At 35.4% G+C, this 24,283-nt stretch overlaps 2 protein-coding genes across 3 annotated transcripts; one reads left to right on the top strand and one right to left on the bottom strand.

Moving 5' to 3' along the window:
- Positions 1–820: 820 nt before the first annotated feature.
- Positions 821–18,582, top strand: LOC110791127 (uncharacterized). 2 transcript variants are annotated; one of them, XM_056830138.1, is made up of 14 exons: positions 821–1,110; positions 1,268–1,404; positions 1,554–1,678; positions 1,819–1,869; positions 2,026–2,118; positions 2,210–2,326; positions 6,194–6,289; positions 8,100–8,213; positions 9,293–9,346; positions 13,698–13,745; positions 15,148–15,298; positions 16,284–16,449; positions 18,010–18,079; positions 18,190–18,582. In XM_056830138.1, the coding sequence occupies exons 2-14, from the start codon at positions 1,329–1,331 to the stop codon at positions 18,445–18,447; spliced, it is 1,419 nt and encodes a 472-aa protein (XP_056686116.1). In that variant the 5' UTR covers positions 821–1,110; positions 1,268–1,328; the 3' UTR covers positions 18,448–18,582. The 2 variants fall into 2 exon arrangements, with proteins under 2 accessions (XP_056686116.1, XP_021851576.1); XM_021995884.2 differs by having other exon boundaries at positions 822–1,110; positions 1,831–1,869.
- A 927-nt stretch (positions 18,583–19,509) lies between these two features.
- LOC110791118 (S-type anion channel SLAH4) lies at positions 19,510–22,243 on the bottom strand. The gene is made up of 2 exons (XM_056830139.1): positions 21,263–22,243; positions 19,510–20,064 (listed from the first exon to the last, which is right to left on the bottom strand). The coding sequence occupies exons 1-2, from the start codon at positions 22,166–22,168 to the stop codon at positions 19,810–19,812; spliced, it is 1,161 nt and encodes a 386-aa protein (XP_056686117.1). The 5' UTR covers positions 22,169–22,243; the 3' UTR covers positions 19,510–19,809.
- Between the last annotated feature and the right edge of the window lie 2,040 nt (positions 22,244–24,283).

Genomic DNA, 24,283 nt, shown 5'->3' with positions numbered 1-24,283 from the left:
GAATGGGAATGACGGTTAACGCTTTAGATATAAATAATATTTAGTTGCTTTAGGGATGTAGCTTTTGTCAAAAAAAAAAAAAAAATCAAGTTATTTAATTGTCGTGTTTTTCGGACAATTACTTGATAAGAAAATCAATTCACTTTGGAGTTTCGTAATTAAAAAGAAATAGAATAAAATTAAGGAGTACAACGAATCTGTATCTTAAAATCTAAATAATGTCTTAGTCCAATGGTTAATCTGAGCACCTGTATAGGTCTCATGTTCGAATCCCCTCGTACCGTTTTATAAGTACAAATACATTCTCATATTGTCAACAAAAAAATAAATTGTCTGATGGTTCAGTGGTGATTGGGGCTGAGCTTGGTAGGGAGGACAGTAACAACAATTGTGAGGAAAATAAAACCTATCCACCCAAAACTCGCCCCAAATTCGGATTAGCCCTAAAATACATACTCCCTCCGTCCCGGAATACTCGACCCGGTTTGACCGGCACAGAGTTTAAGGGACTTGAATTGACTTATTTAATTTAATAGGTAGTAGTTGATAGTGGGGTATTATTTTAATGTAGTTAGTGGAAAATGTGTAAAGGGGTGGGGTTGGGGGAGAGTAGGGGTTGAATGTTTAATTATTTTTTGTATGGAGCAGGAGGTAGGTGGGTTAATAGGGGTGGAGTGAGAAATAATATAATATTGTTAGAATATTTCCATTTCTACAAACAGGTCAAGTATTAAGGGACGACCCGATAAGGAAAACACACAAAATAAAAAAACGTAAGTCTCGTAACTCGTAATAAAGTCGCTTATTGTTCATGTTTCATAAAACCTTCGGAATTTAGAATTATACGTTGAATTTCCAGTAAAATTTGCTACCCTGAACATTGCAATAGTTAGTTCACATCCTTATGCTTTACGCCATAGTTGACGAGATCCAATTTCAGCGAGCTCTGCACTTTCTCTCTCCTCATTCTTCGGATCCCAATTTCTCCATCAATTTGATTAATCTCATCGCCTTTTCCCTCCAATTTCTCCATCAATTATTCACCGCCGATCATCGCATTTCGGCTTGATAGTGGCCCTGATTTCTAATCGTTGATTGATTGACTGAAAGGTGGGGAAAAAGTTCAAATGAAAGCTTTTAATTTCAGTTTCTACTTCAACTTTATCCCCATGGTTTGATTAACAATGTAGGTTTTTCTTGGTAATTTTCTGTTAGTGTTTGGATTTTTGTTTAATTTTTTTTTTCCCATTCTGTGTGTGTGTGACAGATTTTAGGGGTTGGAGTGGTTTAGGTGCAATTGCACTGTAAAAAACTGCTGAAATCTATCTATGTTTGGGGGACTGGTGAATACTAATAGTCCCCATCTCCGGAAATCTGGCAGTAGACCTGTTATTGGCGAATTGGGTATGTTTCAATGTTTTGTTTGCAACGAAATGATGTGATTTTTTTCGTCCCTCTTTGTTGTTATATTAACACTATTGACGTGACAATTTATACTGAATGAATTTTTGTGTGTGTTAATCTGTGGCTAATTGCTACATGTGCTTGATTAGGTGAAAGCAGTGAAGAAGCTCTTCTGCATTCATCTGCGTCTAATGACATGAAGGGTATAAGTTTAACGTCCCCGCTAAGTAGCGCTGTGATCATGCCATCACCCACTTTCTTGTGGAGATTTAAGGTGATGTGTGTGCACAGAAGATGAATCTATTGCTCTATATTTTGTTTTTCTAGTAAAGATTGACCAAAGGATATTTTTGCTACATAATTCACGTGCTTAGTGCCTTAGTCTATATACCATCTTCAATATTTTATGATTAGATTGATTTACAGGTACTGCTGTTTTTCGTCTGGGGGTTCTGCTGTTGCAAGGTCAGTTTTATTGGTTTTGTATTGTTTTACTTTGTTTCTTGTGCCTTTTTGGGTTGTGGAGGGGGAGATAGGGAAGCCTTGAACAAGTTTATATTTGGAAGTATTGCAGTTCGATTGATAATAAACTTATGTTGGAGATGATCTTATGACTGACAGATTGGATGGCATTCTGTAATGCGAATGAGCGCTGATCTGAGAGATCTCTTCTTGTATGAAGCATTTTTATACTACAATCCTCTTCTGCTCGTGGTTAGTATCAATATATTATTATGTAACCTATGCTCCACGTGAACTGAATTTTTTAAGTGAAATTAATAATTTGTATTGATTGTCCTTGCAGACTTTGATGGTTTGGCTTTGGGGAATAAATTTATGGGTCTTTTCTCAGGCTAATGCCAATTATGCTAAAATATTTGACGTTGATCAAAATCATCTTACTCACAGAGAAATATGGAAGGTAATGAAGTTTGTTCCATTATCAATTGTTATCTTTTTATGATAACTTTCATTATATTTTCCTGTCAGCTTCTGGTCCATGTTTTATTTACTTCTAGAATTGTTGTGGGTTGCTTTAATTTTTAGGAAATTTGAATTGCTGGCCTTTTAAATTTGCAGTCCATATTTGGTAGCCAACACAATTTGGAAATCTAGTACATAGCCTTGTGTTTTATATTTTTATACAAAGTGGTGTTAATGATAACTTAACTGTTAAATAACATATATTTAAAAAAAAAAAAATTGTGGGCCTAAGGAGGATACGTTGACTCTTATATAGCCTTGGGAAGGACTGAAGGAGACTTATGGTTTTTCTTTCAAGTATGTAGGGAATATTGACAATGACTCCATATTGGCCTTACTTCTGCAAGTTCTGCTTGTCTATGAGATCTAGTGACATTGAATCAAGGACAAAGAAGAGCCTATGTGATAGGAGGATAAGCTCCATTTCTGTAATGATCTTTCCTACCCAAATCAGCATATTGCTAGATATTAGATTATCATCACCAAAAAAGTCAGGGGACAGGTGGTTTTTATCCCGATTGTTGGCATTCCCTGTGATCTAGAGCCACATATGTGGTTGTTGCCTCTGAACTTTTGCAAATCACATTATTGTAAATCTGATTGCAATTACAGTCTTAGGCTTGGAGTAGCTGTTACCAGCGCTATGATACATGGTCACGAGTCTCACGATTCATCTAGAATAAAGAAGACAATTCATATGTTGTGCACAAGCTTGATTGTAAGTTGTAAACCATTCGAATATATTCCTGTAACACATCATTGAAGCTCTCGATTTCTTCAGGAGTCTTGCATACTACAATACAACGAAGCTGTTATTTGAGGTTCTAAGAAAATAATATTTCAATGTTTATTATACCGTCGAGCATCTATATCTCATCGTAGTCATGTGAAAGGCTTGTTGCATTTAGCTACATGGCCTACATCTTTTGATTTGGACAATGTGGATCAGCTTTGTTCTTCGGTAGAAGAGGTTTTGTAGAGGGTGCTTGCATAGAGAGGGAACCGCATACTATCTTTAATAGGAACAAAGTGGAGAGGTTAAGGTCCTAGCTAAAAGGTCAATTGGATGAGAAATTTCTTCAACCTGGAAACATTAGTGTTTCGAGTGGAGTTCTTGTACTACCATTTTTCCTTTTTATTTTTTACGCTTTCCCATAAGTCCCTTCCATTTTGTTCTTTACGCTTCTACTTTATTTCATTTTTGGTAATTATATTTTACTCTTTTACTCCCTTTTCCCCACGCGAAGATCGTACTTTGGTGAACATGCTTACTGTTTCTTCTTGCAACCCCACTTTTTTTTTTACTCTACTTCCTCTTTCCTTAATTCTTATGCAAATAGTAAGCGTCATTGAGGAACGAAGGTAGTATATCAGTATGGGAGGAATGGTTATTCAAATAACATAAAATAAAATGTCTTGGAAGGGAAGAGATACTTCAATGGGGTTCTCTAGATTCTGTGAAATAATACAGAGGCTATGGACTTATGGGTTTAAGCATAAGTTTGGAGGAGAGAGAACGTGGGTTCATCAATTTTTGTGAAAGAAGTTTATATTTTAGTAATGAGTTTGGAGAAGGAGACTATCCACAAAGTTTGAGATGGAAGAGAGAAATCATGGCCCATAAAAGAGTGAAATTTAATTACCCATCAAACCATGAAATTTTTTCACTCTTTTTATGGAGGGAGGAAGTCAGGATTATAGGGATGTGATTGAAGGAAAGACCGTAACTGAAAAGAGAATTTTTTAAAACAAACTTCATGAAAGATCACTTGGCATCTCGTGATACTGTTTACCTACAAAAGCAGGTAAACCTGTTGCCAGGCCCATTTTTATCAAACACATTCCAAAGTATGGCCCAACCTAAGATAAACCATACTTAGGATTGTTTGTAGAAGACCGGTCATAGTTAGGACTGTTTTTATCACTTTTTCTTGTTTTAAAGGGTTAGGGACGAACGGGTTTGCAGGCTTTACATGAAGAAGACTCAGGCGAGGAGGAAATTTGGACACTGACGTGATGGAGCAGAGATTACAAGTTCTTTTAACAGTTTAATAGTACTGTTAGATAATTTCCGCAAGCTTCAAACGTTAAGAACCACAAAACAAGTTGTTTTCTCCCTTTCCCTCTCCCTTTTTTTCCAAATTGATTGGCCCGGTAGAATTGGTCATACTTAATGTTTGAACCTAATGAAAACATCAAATGATATTGTTGATTGAACAAAGTGTCTTACATGATAGTTGTTTAAGAAAAAAATTATAACGTGGTTGTTTGCAAAAGGTGGTATATAAAATATGGTCCTCTGTGACTTTTTACTTAAGAATCTGAAATTATATATTCATGCATTTCATGGGCTAGAAAACTTATTACGTAGTATTTGTTAAATAACAAGCAATAGATATTGACTTAAGATCACCAAGAAACAGAATATTTTTGCAGGAATTGAGTCTTTTGGGATGATAATGCCATTACCAAGGAAGATGATGATGATGCTTGTTTGGTGTTCTGAGCTAACTGTTAGTATTTTTTTTCCAAAGACAGTCATCGATAGTTACTGATGCAGAACACTAAGCAAGAAACTTACCATCAATTTAGTTTGAGCTACTTGTTTTATTGTTGTTTCTTTGATGAGAGGATGAGAGAATAAGATTTTTTGTAGTTTATACTGTGCTTATAATGTTCTAGGGTTATAAGAAGAAAGAAAGAATACAAGTTGCAGAAAACCAAAGTTAGCTGCCTCATGATTTGGCAAGAAGCTTAACTTACCCCAGAAGATAAATTTAAAAAGTGAAAGTAAGCTTCATCGGAAAGGTCGTGACTCCAGCATGCAGAAACTTTGAATGACTTTGTTGTTGTTTACTTACCTTTTAAACAAAATTTATTGACTGAAGTAATGCCATAAACAACTGTTGAGCTTAATTAGCCAGCTAATTTTCTTCTAATGCCCAAAAAATGCAAATTGGATCAGATGGCGAAGAATACAGCCGTGTCTAGGATCCATCACTTTAATAGAGATTGCAGAGTCTATGCAGTTTCATTTCCAGTTTAAATTAGCTTCATATGAGCTTCACTGTAAAATTTAGTGACTTAGGTACCAGTCATGTAATCAGGTCTTCATTGCAATCATACACATGTCTCTTTGATCAGTGAAATTAAGAGTATGTACCCCAGTTAGGAAGCAAACTGCTGCTTTTACTTGATCTATGCCTTTTCTTTGTGTTTGTTCGTTATCAAGCTCAGGTTTGTTTTATTTTTGTTTATCTATTCCTTTTGTTTTGGTGAAATGGAGACAGAGTTCAAGGATTTTCCCTTTGCTATTGGCCGAATACATCCAAGTTTTGTTTCACAACCATATATACGGGCTAGACTAGGTCACCTAATTTTTCTTTCCCGGCGATATCCCTCAAGACCAATTTGTCTTGATCATCCTGCATCCTGATTTCGTTGGTACAAGAAGTTCTGCTAGGATAAATAAGTTTTATTGATAAGAACCAATGCATATGTTGTTCCTCTTATAGTCTTATACATCTTGATTGCCTGCACTCCCTGCACTTTTCTCTGTATAATTTCTTTCTAGTCAATCCATCATTTTATGGTTATTCATGAGTTTTGATTATTGCATTATAAGTATGTTGATTTATTTATAGAGATTCTATTCTTAATACGCAACAAGTTGTCTCATTTGATTCCTTCTAAGGCTACTTAATTTTTGTGTGGTGACTTTAGTTCTTCCCCTTTTGGATTATTCTCCTGTTTTGGTGAAACATCAATCCTGGTGGAGTTTTTAACTGTTATGTTTTGGTTGCAGTGTGCTACCTGGATGACCATCATAGTTCCAACCAGCATGACAGCATACCTTTATCTTTATTCAGATGGAGAAGTGTCATTAGCAGCATCTCAACCAGTGTAATAGATGCCTCTTTTTTCGACATTTGCTACATAAGCTTGACTATTTTTTCTCTTATGTTTGTTTAAATGCTACGTATTCGTTGTTGTTTACTATGCATGTGTTTTTCTATCATTATACATTTCTAGGGCCTAATGATGGAGCTGTTGCTTGTTTAGTGTTCGAATCAAATTCATCTTTCTTCTTGCCTACAGCTACAAAGCAAAATATCCCCTTAAATTTACTGTAGTTGTCTATTCATGATTTTGTTAATGTTTAAAGATGGCCTTAAGAATGTTATTTTCTAGAAATTCACAGTATCAGTATTATACTATTATGCTTATTTAGTAAGTTGATTCCTGTTAGAGTGAAATACCCTTAAATTACTCGATAGTTTAATACTTTTGTTTTAGATGATTGTAAATCACTTCTAAAATCTATTCTATTGGTTGTTTTTAGTTAGAAAGATATGACACAGTTAGAGCTATAGTTTGGGAGGAATTGAGATAAAGTAATGTTCCTTTTGTCTGTTTGGTGTTACTATAGAATGTTTTACTAGTTATGTTTTCTAATGGCGTGAAGTGTGACTGGCGCACATAATTTTTTACAAAGTTTATTTAGAGGGCTCCTTGTCTTTTACGAGTAACTTTTTTTTATTGGTTTGTACTTTTAATTGATTATCATTATGCATAAAGGAAACCCCATAATTTTTAAGACTTGAGCATTCATCTGCTCCTGTGTGGGATCAGAGTTTTCAGGATTAACCTTTGTGCTCTGAGAATTTGATTTGTTTAAACTGTTATTGTGTCTGGATAACCACACAATTTGTACTAGCATCATTTGGACTCTATAAACTTATTTCTCTGCAACGATCTATCGGTTTACCATCACTCTAAGAAACAGACCTAGCTAGCTTTTGAATGTTTTATGCAACTATGAATAACTACGGAATGATACATTTGAGTTGTAACAACCCCTTTATCAAACGTCTTAATATCGCTTATAATTTTTTGTACTTTCTCCATCTTAAGTTGTTTTCTTTGGGGGATTGTTGTTCAAAGATGCAAATTTAACTTGAGTGATTTTAAACCAAATACTTGGTTGCTTGGTTTCTTTTTGTTGTACTAGCCTTGAAACCTGGGATAAAAAATTGAAAATAATTATGTTTATATGACATTATTATTCTCTTAAAATATTTTTCTAGGTTGTATAAGTATATGACAGAAGAATGTATCTTATAGCTTAATTCAACCTGATTTTGATGGTGTGAGTTATAATTTCGAATGAAAATGCTTTGCTAGGCTTTTAAAGGATTTGGAGTTTGCAAGATAAATAAATCAAGAGAAAGGCCTTGATCCATTCATATGTGAGATGGCGTAGTTTATTACATCATTTATAAATAATCAAGTCCTCGGCTGTTGATGTGGATATACTGTCTGCATGACAGTCTGCAACCTAATTACAGTCAATTGTATTGCTTGCTTTTACATTACCATTATGAAAACCTGTAAGATTAATAACGATGTACAAAGCTCTAGACTTACCAGAAATGTGCTTATTCAATAATCAGTACATAATAATTGGCTAATCTGCTATCATTCATATTTTGATATCAGCTTTAGCTGTCATTTTTTTGCATAGAAACATTGGCTGGCTTCCTCCACCCGGTTCTACACTCTAAGCTAATTTGAATGTATACCAAATTGGTTTGCTGTTGGATGTTTATAAATTTTGTACTTTATTTGATGTATTTCTAAAGATGGTTTATAGTAGTACATAATTTACGTTGTTCGATCAGTTATTGACATTATTTACACCGATTTTGCAGGTTCTTTTGTACATTGCAGCTCTTATGCTTTTGATATCCCCCTTTGATATTTTTTACTTATCGTCGAGGTACTACCTGCTGAGAACTCTTTGGAGGATAGTTCTTCCCCTGCAGGCAAGTATGTTGTATTTGATACAGTTGAATTGTTATGTTGGGTTCGATGTGTCATCTCTGCTGTTCTTTTTTTTTTTGCTTCTAATGTTGATGAGTTGGCCACCCCCCCTCCTTTTTTGTGGAATTAATGATTTTCATAAAAGATAATGTTCAAGGAGGATGTCAAATCATCACTTCCATGCAAAAGCTGGATAAAAACTCACTGCCGAGCCTTTCAAACTCTTAAAAGACATATCACATACATTTCTTTTTGTTGAAAAACTTTTGATTTAATGCTAAAATATAACTTAAACAAAGCCAAACAATCTCCTGCAACAATAAAGCTGTATCCTTGCACGCGTTGCTGGAATAGATCAAGTGAGACCAAATTCGATGTTTGAGTCCAAAGTCCATTCCATCCCTGAAGATAAAGCTTGGTTCTGAAGATTTTTGAAGTCTGCTCCAACCAAATAAATCAGCTTATGGAAACCAAAAACACATTTTCTGAATGTATCCTAACCGTTTCAGCATGAATTTCAAATGGCCGAAAATCAAAATCATCCGGTCTGCTAGGAATTTTCAGTGCCGATCAAAATCTCAAGGAGAATATCCCTTAAAATGGCAGAAGAAATGCTCTTTAGTTTCCATTTCGCTTACAGAAAGAACACACACATCAGGGTGGACTGTGGAGAACCATCAGCATCGCAAATTATTGTGTTTCCAATCATGCTTATAAGTAACTCATGAACACGCGCACACTCACACATATCTGACACTCTTCCTTTGGTGTTTATATTTTAATGTGGCTGACAGTATCCTCTCCAAATTCTCCTTGTAAAGAATGGGAACCCCTCTAAAGAAGAAATTTAGAAATATGCATAGTCTTCGACCATTGTTCCCTCCCAAACGATAAAATGGTAACAATATTAGAGATTGTCATGAGTAACGGGATGGAGCATTGGTTTGGGAATAGGACCATGCAATAACTTCTCCATCTAAAGAAAGCATGCAAATGAAGCCTTATATCCCATGTTTTTCCCTCTTGCAGTTTCAGCTTGCTTTTATTAAATTAACCATTACTTTGTTGCTTGTTAATGCAGGCGATCACATTTTCGGACTTCTTCTTGGCTGATATCTTGACGTCCATGTCCAAGGTATTAAACTATTGATGGTGTATGTTTCTATGGGTTATTCATATCATTTGAAAGTTTACTTCCTGTATGTCGAATCTGTCGATTACATCTTCGGATTTGCAAAATAACTATGTTACTCGGACTCGGGTACTAGTGTTGGACTTAGGTACTAGACTACTAGTGTCGGACATGAGTACGTGTTTAAGTGTCTAACTCTGCTAAATTGTGAAAAATTTCCATGATTTTAGCCCTTACTGAAGTGTTGGAATGTCCATATACATGTCAGTCAAGGAGTCAAGGACTCAAGGATCCGACACTGGTGCTTGAGGTAAAATGAGGAGTCCGAGTAACATACCAAAGTAATGCACATTAGCACATATAGACATGTAGTTGCTTCTATTCATAGCACTCATTTTGATTTCTTTTTCTCCCCTTCTTGAAATATTCTTTGACTGGGAATTGATGGTCTCTGATTTTATTAAGAGTTCTTAGGAATTAGATGTAAAGAAACTAAATTAGCAATCCAGGAAACATTCTTCCCTTTGGTCTTTACTTTTGCTTGATCATTTTGCAATATTTAGGGGGCGTTTGGTATGGGGTATTCAGGAAAGGGAAAAAGAATGAGTAGGTTTCATACCCTTTGTTGCTACCAAAGCACCAATACACCAACCATCCGCCCACCGCGCGCGGCACCGCCCAGCTCATCAGCTGTCACCGTCACTAGTCTACTCCCTCACCGACACCCTCACCGGAACGGGCATCCCAGATCGTACCGGGAAGAAACACAGAATTGGCGTTCTCTAACGCGCGAATTCGACTCCTGAGTGAAGCTTCTAACGCTTCTTTTCTATGGGGCTAGGGCTCCTCTTCCAGGAGCACTTCTAGCTCAAACTCCGACCAACGTCCCAAAAGTTTCGCTTACGCGACTACGTACCTGGGACGAATCCGATGAGGGGGAAGGGGGGAACCATCACTGGCACCCTCACCCTTGCCAGAACCATCATCGGCACCCTCGCCGACACTATTCTACCTCTAACACCCTTAGAAACCATCACTAAACCGCATTCCAACATCGATAGGCTTACCCCAGCCGCCGAAAACCCTAATACATCCACCGAAAACCAACCCCAGTCGCCGAAAATATCCCCACAACCACCCGAAATCCACTACACCCTTCGTAAAGCACAGCATAGCCACCGACAATCCACCCCATACACATAGAACACCACCCATCATCTAAAACCCTACTCATCCGCAAAATTCTCCCGCCCCTCAAAAACCCAATGAGAACCACTCCCTAGCTACCAAAAATACAACCCTGGCCACCGAAATTACAGCTCCAACCACCAAGAATTTACAAAAATCTAGATCTAAGGTGAGTAAAATAGTTTATTTAAAAAGAAACAGAAAACAGAGGATTAGGGAGGATCAACCGGCGGAAGAGGATGTTAGTGATGGTGGCGGAAGAGGAGGCAGATGTGGTGGCGGAAAAAGAGATAGATGTGGCAGCAGAGTGGGAGGTGGTTGTAGAGGAAGGGTAATGATGGTTATGCATTGTGATTATTTTTTTGGCAAATTTGCCAAAAACAACCTTTTATAACCCATTTTTTGCGAGAAACAGAGTTACCTGGTTCGTGGTTCGCTTTGGTACGGGGTACGAGTTCGGGTTCGCGGGTAGCTGATTTTAGGTTCGCGGGTAGCGGTATGGATTTTTTTTTTTTTTTTTAAAATTCAAATTAACAAATAAAAAGCAACCACCATCTTCATTCTTCGGCAGTTCGGCTTTCCAGTTCTTCACCTCGACCTCATCCATGGCTATTATTTTCAGCAAGACGAAAGAACAACAAAAACAACAATTGACGGTAGGAATCAACACATATGTACTTCTCAAACAAAAGCCTCAACATATTTTATCTTCTATCGCTTTCCCGGACTTTCAATCGTTAAAACTAGGGTTTTGGTTTGGTTCGTGAAAAATCGCGAATTGGATCGCCGGAGAACCACGAATTGGTACAGGCGAACCGGTTCGCGGTTCGCGGGGGTTAGGGGCGAACCAGGTAACACTGGCGAGAAACAACCTTTTAAATATTTTTTTGCGAAAAAGGACCTTAAACTAAAAAAAACTTGCGAGAGACAACTTTTTTGTCTTTTCCGGCGTTAACTACTCATTTCCGGCATTGACTTCGCCAGTTTTTCTAACTTACCCTTTTCCCCTTAAAACCAAAAGACAAATTTGCCAAAAACAACCTTTTATAACCTATTTTTTGCGAGAAACAACCTTTAAAAAAAATTGCGAAAAAGGACCTTAAACTAAAAAAAAAAACTTGCGAAAGACAACCATTATGGGTTTTCTGGCGTTGACCACTAATTTCCGGCCTTGACTTTCCATATGCAGCTCACATATTTTCGTTTTTCCTTATTTACACTCATTTCCCTCCATATTCTCTCATATAAAAGTAGTTGATTAAAAACTAAAAAACAAATTACAATTGATTAATTGTGTACTTAGATATCTCCTTATTTCGAAACCCTTACTTTTATAAACTTCATGCATATGGTAGAGATAATCTCAAGCTAATTGCCTCTCCGCAACACAAAAAATCATTGCCTAGCATATACAAGAAAAAACACCTAATTTCACCACTCTTTTCCAGTCAAATTAACAATATCCTTGATGTTTTTAGTAGAGTAAAAAACCTTAATTCCATGCACTCACTAGTTAAGGCTTAATTCGATGTTCATGGGTGACGGATGTTGGGGAGTAAAATGTGCTATGGAACATGATTCGGGTTCTAGTTTGATTCAATTCAAACAATTGGGAATTAATTCAATACCGTTTTCATCTAGAATTTCGATTCAATTCAAACAATTGGGATAAATTATAACTTTCATGCATTGCAATTACACAAAATTAATTAACCAATCTTACCAAATTGTAGATGAAGAGTGTCGAGAATGATTGAAATGAGACAAAAAGGTTGTCTCTCGCAAGTTTTTTTTTTTAGTTAAGGTCCTTTTTCGCAAATTTTATTTTTTAAAGGTTGTTTATCGCAAAAAATGGGTTACAAAAGGTTGTTTTTGGCAATTTTGCCTTTGATTTTTACGGGAAAAAAGGTGGGGTTAGCAAAACCGGCAAAGTCAATGCCGGAAATGAGTAGTCAACGCCGGAAAATACAAAAAGGTTGTCTCTCGCAAGTTTTTTTTAGTTTAAGGTCCTTTTTCGCAAAAAAATATTTAAAAGGTTGTTTCTCGCAAAAAATGGGTTTGTAAAAGGTTGTTTTTGGCAAATTTGCCTTTTTTTTTTTACTTTCTAAAACAAATAACCTAGTATATCATAGGGTTAAACTTTCCATTCTCCTTTTTTCCCTTTCTTGAACTCATTCTCTTTCCCGTTTGTAAACCAAACGCCCCCCTATGGGATTATCATAGGGCCATACAGGTGAAATAATAGTAAGCGAGAACATTTTTTGACTTTTCAAAGTGAAATCTGGGTCATAGAGGCATAACCAAATTTACCTTTCCCCGCTGCGAACCGTGTTCTGGGTTGGTCATAGTATTCTGTTTGAAGGAGCACCAGGCCACCTCAGTACACAGTCTAAAACTCTCTTAGTGGCTAAACTGGATATTCCAAACCTTAGGGCTTCTGTTGGTCAATGAATAGTGAATTAATTGCGAGGACTAGAGACACAATCAAAAACTTTGTCAGATCCAGGTTTGAGTGGTAAGTCCTAGATCTACAAGCTAAATAAGATGTGAAACATTTTAGAATTTTTTTTCTTGTGGAGAATTAGATAATTTTCGGAGCAGTCGGTGCTCGGGCTACCTACTGTAGTACCCTTCCCTGGCTGTTGATTTGATCTTTCTGTATCTCTCTTTGATTTTAGGTGGTCAAATCTTGAAGGAGGGGGGGGGGGGGGGGGGGGGAGATGAGATGCGTTAGAACTTCTTTGTTTTTTGGCCCAACTTCCTTTTGACCTTTTGGCTTCTCTTTAGTAATTTTTATTTTTATGCAGACTTAGTTGAAACTTGAAAGAATGTATAGAATCAGCTAACTCTATTTTCTAAGATTTATTTTCATTGTACATTTTAATTTCTCTGTCGTTTTAAAAGAAAAGGGTCAAACACATTTCAAAAATTTAAGCATAATGATGAATTAAGCCTTATGTAACACCATTGTTTGCCATTCACCATATACAGCAAATTTTGTTTGCAACTGAACATACATAGAATTAGGTAACTAATGATAGGGGTCAATGGTTAGCTCTGGTCATGTATAATTACTGCTGAGCTGAATTCTTTCAAACCTATATTTATAATTATATATGTTCAGTTCTGGTCGGTTTATATTAGAAATGACCATTGCTTGGTGCAGGTGTTGTCAGACTTGGAGCGTTCAGTCTGCCGCATGGTCCATCGTCAGGTTGGTTCTCCCCTTATTTCTCCCTCCTCCCCTCATTGCCGTGTCATTAAATATAAAAATAGAAGGGGCTATCTGAAACTGGTTCACCATTTATAATCAAGAAGTTGTGGCAAATGGAATGTTACTTGCAACTAGATTTCCCTTGTTAGCTAGAATCCTCTATGAACAACATGGCATAAATGCCCACATCTCAATCACTTCTCCTTTTAGGTTTCCTACTTTTTTGATGATATTAATCTGTTTTGTGTTTTGAGGAAAAGCAACATGCCCTAAATGCCCACACTATCAATCACTTCTCCTTTATACTTCCTACCTTTATTATGATATTGCTTGTCTTTTTGGGAAACTTTACAATCAGTTCTTGTTTTTACACATCAATGTATTATATTTGCTAAAATGCCTTATATTCACAACTTTAGCCATATGAGAATTTGTCTTTGATTTGGAGAACAATTTCGTATTCACAACTTCAGCCATACGAGAATAAACAAAATCTTTGATTTGGAGAACAATTTTATATTCACAACTTTAGCCATATGAGAATAAACAATCTTTGATTTGGATAACAATTTCGTATTCACAACTTTAGCCATATGAGAATAAACAAAATCTTTGATTTGGAGAACAATTTTATATTCACAACTTTAGCCATTTGAGAATAAACAATCTTTGATTTGGAACACATTTTTAGTCAAACTAGGATTACCAAAATCTTTACTTTTGAGAATGTATTGATTTTAACAGTGTTTAAATCTTTGATTTGTTCAAAAGCCTGGAGGACTAGCACTGTAGTTTAGAGAAGGGAAGGAATAAGGAAATCAGCAAAAAAAAAATTGGCAAATTAAAGGAGCTTTTATCAATTATGAAGGAAATCAATATTGCATGTTGGTATATAGTAATCATATGCATTTCCTTTAAAAAGTATTAGGATATGCTTCTTCATCTGTAGATCACAAACCGTCGAAAGTAATTTCTCTTTTAATTAGTTTCCTGGAAATCTTCTTTTACTTTGTGCCAAATATTTGAATTTTGAAGTTTCCGATTCATCTGTTCTTGATAGCATATACAGTTTTGTTGCATTACTTTTTGCTATAATAAGACAGCACATTCGTTCCCTCTTATTGTTGTTGCACATGGTTGTTTATTTGAAAAATAATTCTCCAGCTGTTCGGTTTCCTGCTTTGTTCCCTAGCTATTACGAGCACGACTTTCTTCTATTAACTTGGGGATGGGGGGGGGGGGGTGTCATCAGTACTTGAACTGCATATCCCATGGTTCTTCGACAGGCAGTTTGATCTGGGGTCTACCAGCTGAAGTTGCTACCTACTGTTACTTGGCTTATCAATAACTATGTTTTTTTTTTTTTACTGTTAACGTCGATGTTACATCTTTATTGGTGTAGGTTGCTACTATTGCATGGTTTGAAGCTGATTCTGTATGTGGCAGTCACTCTGTTGCTATTCCAGTGGTTCTTGTTCTACCATATATTTTTCGGCTATTTCAATGTCTTCGGCAATACAAGGACACTGGAGAGAAATCAAGTCTCTTGAATGGTAAGACTTAAGAGGGTAGTCCTTAGATGTGTTACGTCTTATAAACATTTGCCAAGGCTTTTATATAATTATTTTGGTCCATCTTGGACTCATGGAGTGCATTCTACTGAATATTTAAATATTTCAATCTGATTTAATTGTAGAACCTTTAATGACCTTGGAATTAGAAATTAAGTGGAACGTGTTTCTGCTTCACTGTTATGCTCTTTGTTTTAACAGTATAATAATAACCCTTTTTTTCTTTTTCTCATTGCTATAGTTCAGATCTTAGTAATCTTGGTCTGCGTTAGACTTAAATGGCTACTGGACTCTGCCTTTATTGCCCAATCATTCATATTCAATGTGACACGAAATACCTGGATGACATGAGCTGTGTCTGTAGTCTTTCTCACTCTTGCAAGTAACATCATCATTTATTTGTCCTTTTTAGATTTTATTTGGTCCTAATACCTTGAAAAATAGTCAATTAGACTTGTTTGTTCCCTGAAAATTTCATACTTGCTTGATCATTTCATATTCAACGTGACGGGTGCTACCTAAGCACCGAAATTATCATCATCACCAGCAAGCTAAATGGTTTTAGTTTTTGATCTGGGTCATTGTTGTTGTTTGACTTCTCATGCGTGGTTTGCCTCTCTTATTGACTGGGTTTAGTGTTCAGTTCACTAGCAAACTGATAAAATATACTGGCTTTTACCGTATTGTGTTATCTTCTGGGATGTTGTTAGTTCCTGGTAACTCATCTGGTATTTTATGCATGTAAAAAACTTGCAAGCATGTTTTTTCTGCTGTGTTGACCTGTTTCTATTTTAAATCTTGTCTTTTGGATACAGCATGTCTGGCCAGTCTTTACTGGTTATTATGTTTATAGGTGACGCTGCATACAGCTTGACCCTTTAGGCCCTTTTCCCACTTGATAATTATGCTGCTAAAGAAATAAATATCTCTTGATATGGTAACCTCGTTCTTCTTATGTTTGTCTCAGCTCTAAAATACTCCACAGCAGTACCTGTTATCTTCCTTTCAGCGCTCAAATATCATGTGTTCCCAGATAAGTGGACAAACATATATCGGCCACTGTGGTTGATGTCAAGTGTTTTGAATTCGACGTATTCCTTCTATTGGGATATCACTCGAGATTGGGATATGAGGTATGTGTATGTGGAAATAATGACATTCTTACTGGCTTCTATGCTACGTGCTTCATTGTATATGGATGTAGCTTGTGTTCTTTTTAATTAAGACGTTAATTTTCACACATGCACAAAGGTGTTTTTAACTTGCAAAATTAAATGTTATCACAAGTACGGCCTTTCTTCCGAAACTGGTTGGAAAATTATTCTTTATTTAATGTAACTTTATGACGTTGTGCACTTAATATAAATAGGTTCAAAGTTAATAAAAATACAAATACGTCACTTATACCTCCGGAACCCTCCTATCTCTGTCTTTTCTTTATTTTGTTTCTCCTCCATTCTCTTCCTGTTATCAGTGGGACCATGACATATCTCTACAGGCCTAAAGCTACTGCAACTGACTTTCTCTTTCCTCACCCTTCCCTAATTTTCTTGTTTGTTTGCTGCTTCTGTTTCTATACTTTAGTTAATTGATATGGTAATTTCCATTAAGATGAATAGAGGAAAGAGAAGACTAATTAGATTAATGGAGGAACTTTTATGTACCTTTTCCCTTTTGAAGCCCAATCTATGGAGAAGAGAAGAAGAGAGAGAATCATACCGCTACTCTCTAATTCACTCTTGTTTTTTACAGAGAGTTACCAGGAACAGTACTGTTTCTAATTAATTGATAATGAGGGCAGACAATGGCTATAAAGCCTACGGAGATAATCTAATTAGTCTCTAGTTCCTAATATTGTTGTCTGTAACCTTTTAAACTCTGATCTATTTTTCCTTCCAAATCTTTCCAATTTTGGAGATATTTATTTGTTAAACTAAGGAAAGAAATTCCTTCCATTTCCCTCACCTTCATACTTTGCTGTCCCAAAAAAGGATAATACTCCCCTTCCCTTCCAAATCCCTTTACCCAAACAAGCTGTTAAATTTGAATAACAAAAAACTGAAATCCTCTTCTACGGCTTCTCCTAATATTGTTGCCTGTAACCATTTTAAAGTTCTAGATCTTACTTATAGGAGTTATTCACTTATTCCCAAAGACGAATTACTTGAACTCAAATATGTGAATTACTAATTGTTTCGAACTTGAAAGGTCTTCACATCAAAATTCATAATTAAACCAAAAAAATCAACCAAAGAAGTGGGTAGGTTCAATCACTACTTAACCTTCATCCTCGAAATCCATCAAAACCAAATAAGATAACCATATTAGTAAAATTTGAAAGGAAAAAAAAGTCAAATTGATCCAAAATACGCATAAAGCCAATTGATAAGTAAAATTAGGAAGAACTTTTATTTGCAGGTGACATTTTGCTGGAAAACTGCAAGAAGGTGTTATTGAGCTTCAATTAGAAGTTGTGGGGCTAATTTACACGTCCACCAAAACAGTTGGGACTAATTTGCCACTTTTTCCATCAGGAAAGTGGACAACTTAAGATTCTTAGTCGAGGTCCAGCCTAAATCATCCTTTTGGACGAGAGGAAATGAACAGTATCTCAAATTGTATCTTATGTATCAAATGCTTATTGCTACACCTGGAATTTTGAGTGTTGTTATGATATTTCTTTTGAAATGCAGTTGTTTCACTCGGATTTTCAAGTTTGGAAGACCTAACATATGCTCATACCTACTGCATGGACGGACATGGGTAAATAACCCCATTCTCTTCTAAAGCTGTGTCTTTTTCCCGTCTGAATGATACATTTAAATTGAAGTAGCATCATGTAGGGTAACTGATTGATTCTATGGAATTTCTAGGTTTATTGCTGGGTGATTGGAAGCAATTTGATAATGCGATGTACTTGGACGTACAAGCTTTCTGCCCATCTCCGACATAATTACCTTACCGTTTTTGCCATAACGGCTTTGGAGATCTTCCGTCGTTTTCAATGGGTTTTCTTCCGCGTTGAAAATGAGTGGAACAAAATGAGCGCAAAGTCACATATTCAGTTATCAGAGAACGACGATCCAACCGAGGATTCTAAATTACTTGACTCAGGGAACTATAGTGTATGAAATACTCCGTAAGCGGACAGAGATTTTGCTTATGAATAGTCATGTGTATTCATCTGAAATTTTGACCCATTCTTTATAAAAATGAGAATATTTCATGCATATGAGCAAACGAAGAGCAACATTTGGTTTTAAGAATTGAACCCGGTGCAAGGGTGATACTCTGTAGCATAAATGTCAACTGATTCATGGATAATAATACCTGCTGAGCCATTTATCCCTCCCTACGACAACTGTCGAACCATTCCCTAGTTTCCGTTAAGTAGAATATTTCCCTCAAACCCCAAAGCAATAAAGAGCATGTGAAGCGGTTAGACCTGTCAAAAATCGACCCGATCCTAAAACCGACCCGAAAATATTGGGTCCTGAACAAGATTTTGTGACCCGTAATCCGATTTTATCCGAATCCGAGCAACCCGAAAAGTAATGGGTCAAAATCTGACCGAATCCGTTTTGGACCCGACCGATTGAAAATCATTATATTTATAGTAATAAATGAGATTATGAGAAAATTTAAGCATAATAAACACTTTTTATTATTGTTGTGTATAATATGATTTTAATTTGAATTATACGTCATTTTATGGTTAAAGTTTACCAAATATAAACTTGTGTAGAAAAATTTGTTAATTTGTGCCCATATTTTGTATATTTATCACCTAAATTAATGAAAATATAATGCGCGTTTTAAAATCTCTTAACCCGTTGGGTCGACCCGAACCTGAAAGTTCTGGATCTTGAACAAGCATTTGTAAACCCGAACCCGAAAGTGACTGACCCGATTAAACCCGAACCCGAAAATAATTATTTACAACCCGACCCGACCGACCCGTTTGACAGGTCTAGAAGCAGTTGCAACAAGGAATGTGTTTATAAGGATTAACTTCTTTACTTGAGATAACAAAATTGATATATTGGAAATTTGAATGTTTCTTCCCTTGAAGATCAATAAAATGCATTCCCAAGTTGGAGACTAATGGCCTTAATTTCTAAGAGTTTCTCTAGACCCACGTCATTCCACCAAGGTTTAAATTGAGATTTCTGCAACTTCATTTGTTGACACTTGACAGAGATATTGCAATAAGAATTTGTTAGATGATATTTGTGACATGAGAAAAAATTAAAATTAAAATGTCAGACATTTGATGGCACACTTATATAAATGATATTGCAAACTTCCAGTATTTCACGTTTCGGAATCATAACCAATTAATAGTGAATGATTTCACTCTTTAAGAAGATAACTACTGTTAATTAAGAAATGTATCAGTAATCCCTTACTAACTAATCCAAGCTAGCGTTTGCGTATTTCGAAGATAGTTTGAAAAATGAATAGAGAGAAAAAAACAAGTAGATCCATAGCTATTAAGTAGTGATGGTAGTTGGTTGATCGCGAAAGAACAATTTGTTGATGTTAAAAGTAGTAAGGACCATTAAGGCAAATGTGACCAAAATAGAAAGACTCGAGATCACTAGTGCAAGTGTATGTGCTACACCATTCTTCACTTGTTGTGCATACTCAATTGATGCTAGTGCTAGTATTGTCATAGGAAATGAGTACGCCCACCATGCTATGTTGAACTTTCTCATTGACTTCTCGAATAATGTTGGTCTACTTACCTGAAAATTATTTTATTTATTTCAACACATATCTAGTTAGTATTCACGTACTCTTTCATCACGCGCAAATACACAATTGTAAGAAAAAAATGAATAAAGTAAGAGAAAATGTGTGAAACTATGTAAATTTTGTGGGTAAGGAGTAAGGTGACACATTTTTAGGTTCATATATAGCATAAAGCACAACGTAAAGAACATTATGGAACAAACTAAAACGAAAAAGATAAAGATCATTATAAACGAAGGTAATACTTGTATATAATTAGTTGGTTGAGTGAAAAGAAAAGAGGGAAAAGATTAAAGTGTTTTTGAGTACGTAAAGCCTAAGAACATTGCTGTATTATCTGAAATCTGGTAAAAATCAACCAGACCTGAGTTAGCGATAAAATCCTTTTAAAAATCTACTACAGGATTAAAATATTGATAGTGAAAATTTATTTTGAGGGACCAGATATGTAGATCATTATTGGGACTTGGGACCAGGTGCATACAAAATGTTCCACTTTCTAAATTTTTACTACTATTACATTCTCATATTTTGACAATGACAAAAGCATTTGAACACTCGCCTCCAAAATGGAATACAAGTACGTTCTAAACAATCATGCACGAGTTGACTACTGTCTACTGGAATCATATGTTTTCCGCAAACCTTAGTAGAATATCTGCTTCTTTCTTTATCTTTCAAAATAATATAATAATTCCATACTTATAGCGTTTTTGTTTAGCCTAATTAATTTGACTATTAATTACTTAATCAACCAATTTCTGATGACAGTTTAATCCAATCCGTGGACTATGGACCGTGGTGCACATAGAGCGTGGTGCACCAAAATAACATATGTGCATAAGCAAAAGAACATGACACTACGGCAAAAGAACATGTGATATAATATTTCACTTTTTTGTTATAAAAATAATATATTATTTTACTATTTATTAAAAACCTAAAAAAAAAAATGCTCATGTTCTTTTCTCGTAACCAGACGCTCTTTCAATTATATACTAGTATTTTTAAGGTGCACAATGTTCTATGTGCACCATGGTCCACCTTTTAAATTGAGAGTTTAATCAAGTAGCACCACTTTGAGTAATGGATATTGTAGCGTCTTTTACTTATAAAGCTATGATTTCAACTGTACATGAAGTTGAAAAAAAAAGAAGACAAATTAAAAATATTAGGTAGACAAGTTCTTACCAAGGACATGAAGAGAAAGACGGAGAGAAAGAATAGCATCTTGGAAGCATCATCAAAACTTCCATTAATAGAACCCCAAGCTAAGCTTGCCATGCTTGGAGTCGCGATAAACAAGAAGAAAACCGGCCTTAGCATCATCGAAACTCCATTACTCCCTGGAAGTCTCTGATAAAGCGTAATGAATAAAACCAAATAATGAATCATAGCCAATGAGAACAAACACAAAGCAATCTCCAACCATCCCATATCAATAGCATCCTTAGCTGCAATCAAATTAGCTATTATTGATAATTGACAAGTAGGGTTTGCTACTCTTGATAATAGCCTTTTTCCCTTTGTTAACCATTGTCCATATATTTTAATATCTAACATTATTATTGGAACCACAAATACCCACCAAAGTAGTTGCATATAAATACTATCACGTCTTGGTAGGGTGAAAGGTGATGTTTGGAGCAATAAAAGACATGACATTGAAGGTGCAAACAAGTAGTTTACACCAACATGGTGTAAAAACTCTCTCTTTACTTTGTCAAAGTGATAAAAACACCTTAATGCGTAAAGAAAAGAGAGTGAAATTAACATGCCTAGAGCAACCGACCATAAAAGTGTACAAGCTATCGATGGTAGCATGTCAACTAAATGATGATGATAATATAAATGGTGGTTGTCTTTGATAAATTGGACAAGGGTTTTCCATAGCAATGCTTGAGCACACAACGAGAAGCTTACTCTAAAATAACCCGCATGAAATCTCACTAATATCACTTTTACAAAATGCTCAAATATGCTAACTCTTTCTCTACTCTTATTATTTGTAGCAGTAATAATTAGATCATTATTTGCTAACTTTGGTTGTTCTATAACAATTTCTACGACGGATTTCGAACTTGATTTAGGTTCCATTACTAAATTAAGCGTATGAAAAAATGAAGCAAATAAGATAATTAAGTGTGTGAAAAAAAATGAAGCAAATAATAAGCTAAGTGTATGTGGATATATTTTTGGATACATTTCTTGCTATATATAGTAGAGCATAAACATGAAAGTGCGGTGAATGCATGCATGCGTGCAACTTGGGTTGATAAAGACATAAATATAATATAATATAACTAATTATAATTATAATATATGTTGAAATTAATTAATAAAAATTATAGATAATGGAAACCATTAAACCAATAACATAGTACTACGTACAAGCTAAGTGAAAAGCATAGTGACATAGTGTGTGAGTGAGATACTATTCCAAATCAGTGGCGGCTGACGAAATTGGACTATTTTTCTGGTTTTATTGTCATGACTCAAGTCAACACAAATACACCATAACCTTTCATTTACAGCTACAACTCCATTTAAACTCTACTTTTTTGCTTCTTTTGTTTGAATATTAGGTTGCATTGGCTTGTGTACGGATCCACAGATCTTAATTAAGGAGTGTGAAAAGCGTAAAAAGTATCAAAGGGTTCGAGAATTAATGTTATGGAACATATTTATGTGAGTGAAGCACCAAAATTATCCAATCTAAGATCGATTTTATCCTTCGTTTTGCATATTTTACACGAGGGACCATTGACTCTTTCTTTTTTTAAATCAAAAAAATTATAATGCCTTTTCATAGTTGACAATTTAGTATTGTAATTTGTTTGGAAAAAGGCACTATAATTGTGAATGTCAAGTCAATAAAGATGTGCATAAGGATTACCGAAGTTAACCTAAATTACGGGACTCGACTTTCATATTTTTCACATTTTAGAATTTACACCTTTTTTTCATTTTTTAGGACTTCAAAATAACTTTTTGTCAGGTTAAACCAAATCTAACTCACTGTTAACCATAACAACAATATGTATATACATACGAAATAATTAATCTAAATATTGGGGTCCAACCTTTCACATTTTTCACCTTGTAGGACCTATGTCTTTTTTTCACCCTTTAAGGATCTATTTGGCAACACTAGCTAAAATTAAGCTTAAACTGATAAGACAGCTGAAACTGATAAGGTAGTAACTAAAACTAATATGATGTTGAACTGATAAGATGGCTGTTTATATTGTCTGTTTAGTAGAACTAGTTTTTTAAGTACCTGCACTACAAGAATTTGTACTTTTAACGACAACCTAATTACGACGGGTCAAAAATCCCGTCGCAAAAGCCTTTTGCGACGGGGCTAACAACCAAACAATGACGGGAATAGGCGTCGCAAATGTCTTTTACGACGGGTTTACGACGGATTTACGACGGGATTTTCATTAACGACGGCCCCCTTTTATGACAGGTTCGCGACAGGAAATCCCGTCGTTAATCAACGATTATTGGCCTTTCGCGACGGGATTTCCCGTCGTTAATAGTACAATTTCTTGTAGTGCTGACATTTCTAGTTATTTGACATTCTATATATGTTAACATCCATAATTATTTTCTTTGTAAGAATAATAACAAATAAAATACATATACAGCTGATGATTTTTATAACGTTAGTTGATATTATACTAATATTAACTCCCTTAATATAATGGTATATACTCCTAATTTATTTTTCTTACCTTAACAAAAATCATGGTATATACTCCCTACTACGTACGAGTTAGTATCTTGCACGCTGATATATCCACAAAGTGATTAGTATCCTTGAACATAGAGACAAACACAAATCATCCAATGAAGGGAAAAACTTGAATTAAAAGGGTATCCGTCAAGGGAGGGTGCGAATCTTTGATATATGGAGTTTCTTCAAATTTGGAAGATTAATGAATCTAATTCCATCATCAGGAAACTTAAACTCAAACATTTCAACCAATATAATTTCTACCAGTGATTGAGTTTCACCCAACAATATACTTAACTCAGGATTTTAGTAGTTTCAAGCTTACAACATGAACACATTCCAAAATATAGTCCTGAAATAGAGGTACGATACTGCAACTTTACAAATAAAATGTAGCAAGATAATTTGGAGTAAATATAACCAAGTAGCATCAAACGCGCTGTAAGGACTGAGACAAGCTTATCACGGTG

Source organism: Spinacia oleracea, chromosome 5, assembly GCF_020520425.1.
Source record: "Spinacia oleracea cultivar Varoflay chromosome 5, BTI_SOV_V1, whole genome shotgun sequence".
Lineage (NCBI taxonomy): Eukaryota > Viridiplantae > Streptophyta > Magnoliopsida > Caryophyllales > Amaranthaceae > Spinacia > Spinacia oleracea.
Note: the sequence above shows the minus strand (reverse complement) of the source record. Positions and strands in the feature narration are given on the sequence as shown.

What these genes read in the sequence shown, in the direction of transcription:
- LOC110791127 (XM_056830138.1), top strand. Translation starts at nt 1,329, where the DNA reads ATGTTTGGGGGACTGGTGAATACTAATAGTCCCCATCTCCGGAAATCT. An exon ending in CATTAGCAGCATCTCAACCA is followed by an intron (nt 6,290 to 8,099) that starts GTGTAATAGATG and finishes CCGATTTTGCAG; the next exon opens with GTTCTTTTGTACATTGCAGC. An exon ending in GAAATCAAGTCTCTTGAATG is followed by an intron (nt 15,299 to 16,283) that starts GTAAGACTTAAG and finishes TGTTTGTCTCAG; the next exon opens with CTCTAAAATACTCCACAGCA.
- LOC110791118 (XM_056830139.1), bottom strand. Translation starts at nt 22,168, where the DNA reads ATGGAACCTAAATCAAGTTCGAAATCCGTCGTAGAAATTGTTATAGAA. An exon ending in TCTTTCTCTTCATGTCCTTG is followed by an intron (nt 20,065 to 21,262) that starts GTAAGAACTTGT and finishes AATAATTTTCAG; the next exon opens with GTAAGTAGACCAACATTATT.